At 40.5% G+C, this 1691-nt stretch overlaps 1 protein-coding gene and 1 long non-coding RNA gene across 3 annotated transcripts in view; one reads left to right on the forward strand and one right to left on the reverse strand.

Annotated features, from left to right (window-relative positions):
* LOC109975059 (uncharacterized) overlaps positions 1-1691 on the reverse strand; it is a 50004-nt gene that overhangs the window by 10847 nt on the left and 37466 nt on the right. The window lies entirely within an intron of this gene.
* LOC109975058 (cornifelin homolog B-like) overlaps positions 1-1691 on the forward strand; it is a 3235-nt gene that overhangs the window by 1048 nt on the left and 496 nt on the right. Inside the window, exon 2 of the mRNA XM_020625583.1 lies at positions 1496-1650. Within this exon, the coding sequence (XP_020481239.1) occupies positions 1496-1650 (155 nt within the window). The remainder of the gene's footprint in view (positions 1-1495; positions 1651-1691) is intronic.

Here is a 1691-nt window from a genome sequence, read left to right on the forward strand (position 1 = left end):
GATTACAGAGAATCTGATGAGTGGGGGTCTGGGATATGTGACTGCTGTGATGATGTGCCTGAATGTAAGTGTCTGTGCTTATATGACGTACGTACACAGGTATTTACACCAGTACAAGTGCTGCACGACCAAATAAGTTTATGAAAGAAGTCAATCCTGCTTTAATCTGTTAATTAATATACATATTTTTCAAAGATGATTTATAAAAAGTGTTCTCTAAAAGACATCTAATAAATAAACTGCATATAAAAAGGGACATCATGTCACCACCTCCTGCCAGTATGCATAAGTTGGGACATCCATTATCTATACCGCTTATTCCTGAATAGGGTCGCGGGGGGCTGGAGCCAATCCCAGCTGACACTGGGTGAGAGGCGTGGTCCACTCTGGACAGGTTGCCAGTCTGTCTACATGTCAACCCTGTGATAAACAATCACACACACTCACACTCATTCCTACGGGCAAGTCAGAGTCACCAATCAGCCTAAGCTGCATGTCTTTGGACTGTGGGAGGAAGCCGGAGCACCTGGAGAGAACCCACGCAGACACAGGGAGAACATGCAGAATCCACACAGAAAGGCACCTCTGTCCTGCCAAAGTGAGGCCAAAATACTGCAAATATGGGCGTGGCCATCTTATATTTGTAACACATTTTGCAAGCTGCACAGTAGCGACCGGAGGTGAAGCCATGGCATCAGACCACTAATACCATACCATACCAACTTTATTTATAAAGCACTAAAACAACCAAGGTGGACCAAAGTGCTGTACATTACAATAAACAATATATATTAAAAACACAACCCACAAGCACAAACAAAATCAACACCAATATAAAATACAGCTGTCAATCATTTGAAATACACCCATTTTAAATGATCATTAATTTTTTTTAAAAACATCAAAAAAATGCCCACTTATACACAAATCGGCATGATAATATCTACCTACAGTGACAGAAATCACCTTTGGAAAAAAAATTTTTCATTTGTTTTTTAAGTTTTTAATTTGGCTCATGTGCCATCTCCTAACATGGAGGGTGGGGTTTATACTGCTACCAGCCACTAGGGGGCGGTCAACCAGTGGTGGCTTCACTTATGGGAGCTGTCATGTGTCCATCTTTATAAATCCTGCAGTCTATTCCAGTTACATAAAAATACAGGAGAAAGTTATCCGTTATCCTTTTGATTCAGTCTGTAGCTCACAACAAACCAACTTCCAACAACATTATAATAATATGGACTAGACATTGTATTACATGAAAATCAATCAAAATTATACCAATATATTTGATGTAAGAGAGGTTTATCTGTAACTGAAATCCTGACTCGATACGGTAGCACGAAACTACAGACTGGTAAAGATTTAAAACATCACAGTGTGGCACAAATCTTTCACTGGTATCTTATCATGTGCGTGTTTTTGTCTCAGTGTCTGTAGGTGCGTTTTCTCAGTATTAGTGAATTTATGTTTGTCTGTGTATTTTATCTTAAAGGCTGTTTTGCTTTTTGGTGCTGTCCCTGCTTCGCCTGTATAACCACCAAGAAATATGGGCAGTGTCTCTGTCTTCCCCTCCTGGACATCTTCGGCTGCATCCCACCCATCACCATGTCCATGAGGGTCTCCATGCGGCATCGTTATGGCATCAAAGTAATGACACACTTTTGTTGCTCGTTTTTTCTTTCACTCAG

Source organism: Monopterus albus, unplaced genomic scaffold (assembly GCF_001952655.1).
Source record: "Monopterus albus unplaced genomic scaffold, M_albus_1.0 scaffold360.1, whole genome shotgun sequence".
Classification (NCBI taxonomy): Eukaryota; Metazoa; Chordata; class Actinopteri; order Synbranchiformes; family Synbranchidae; genus Monopterus; species Monopterus albus.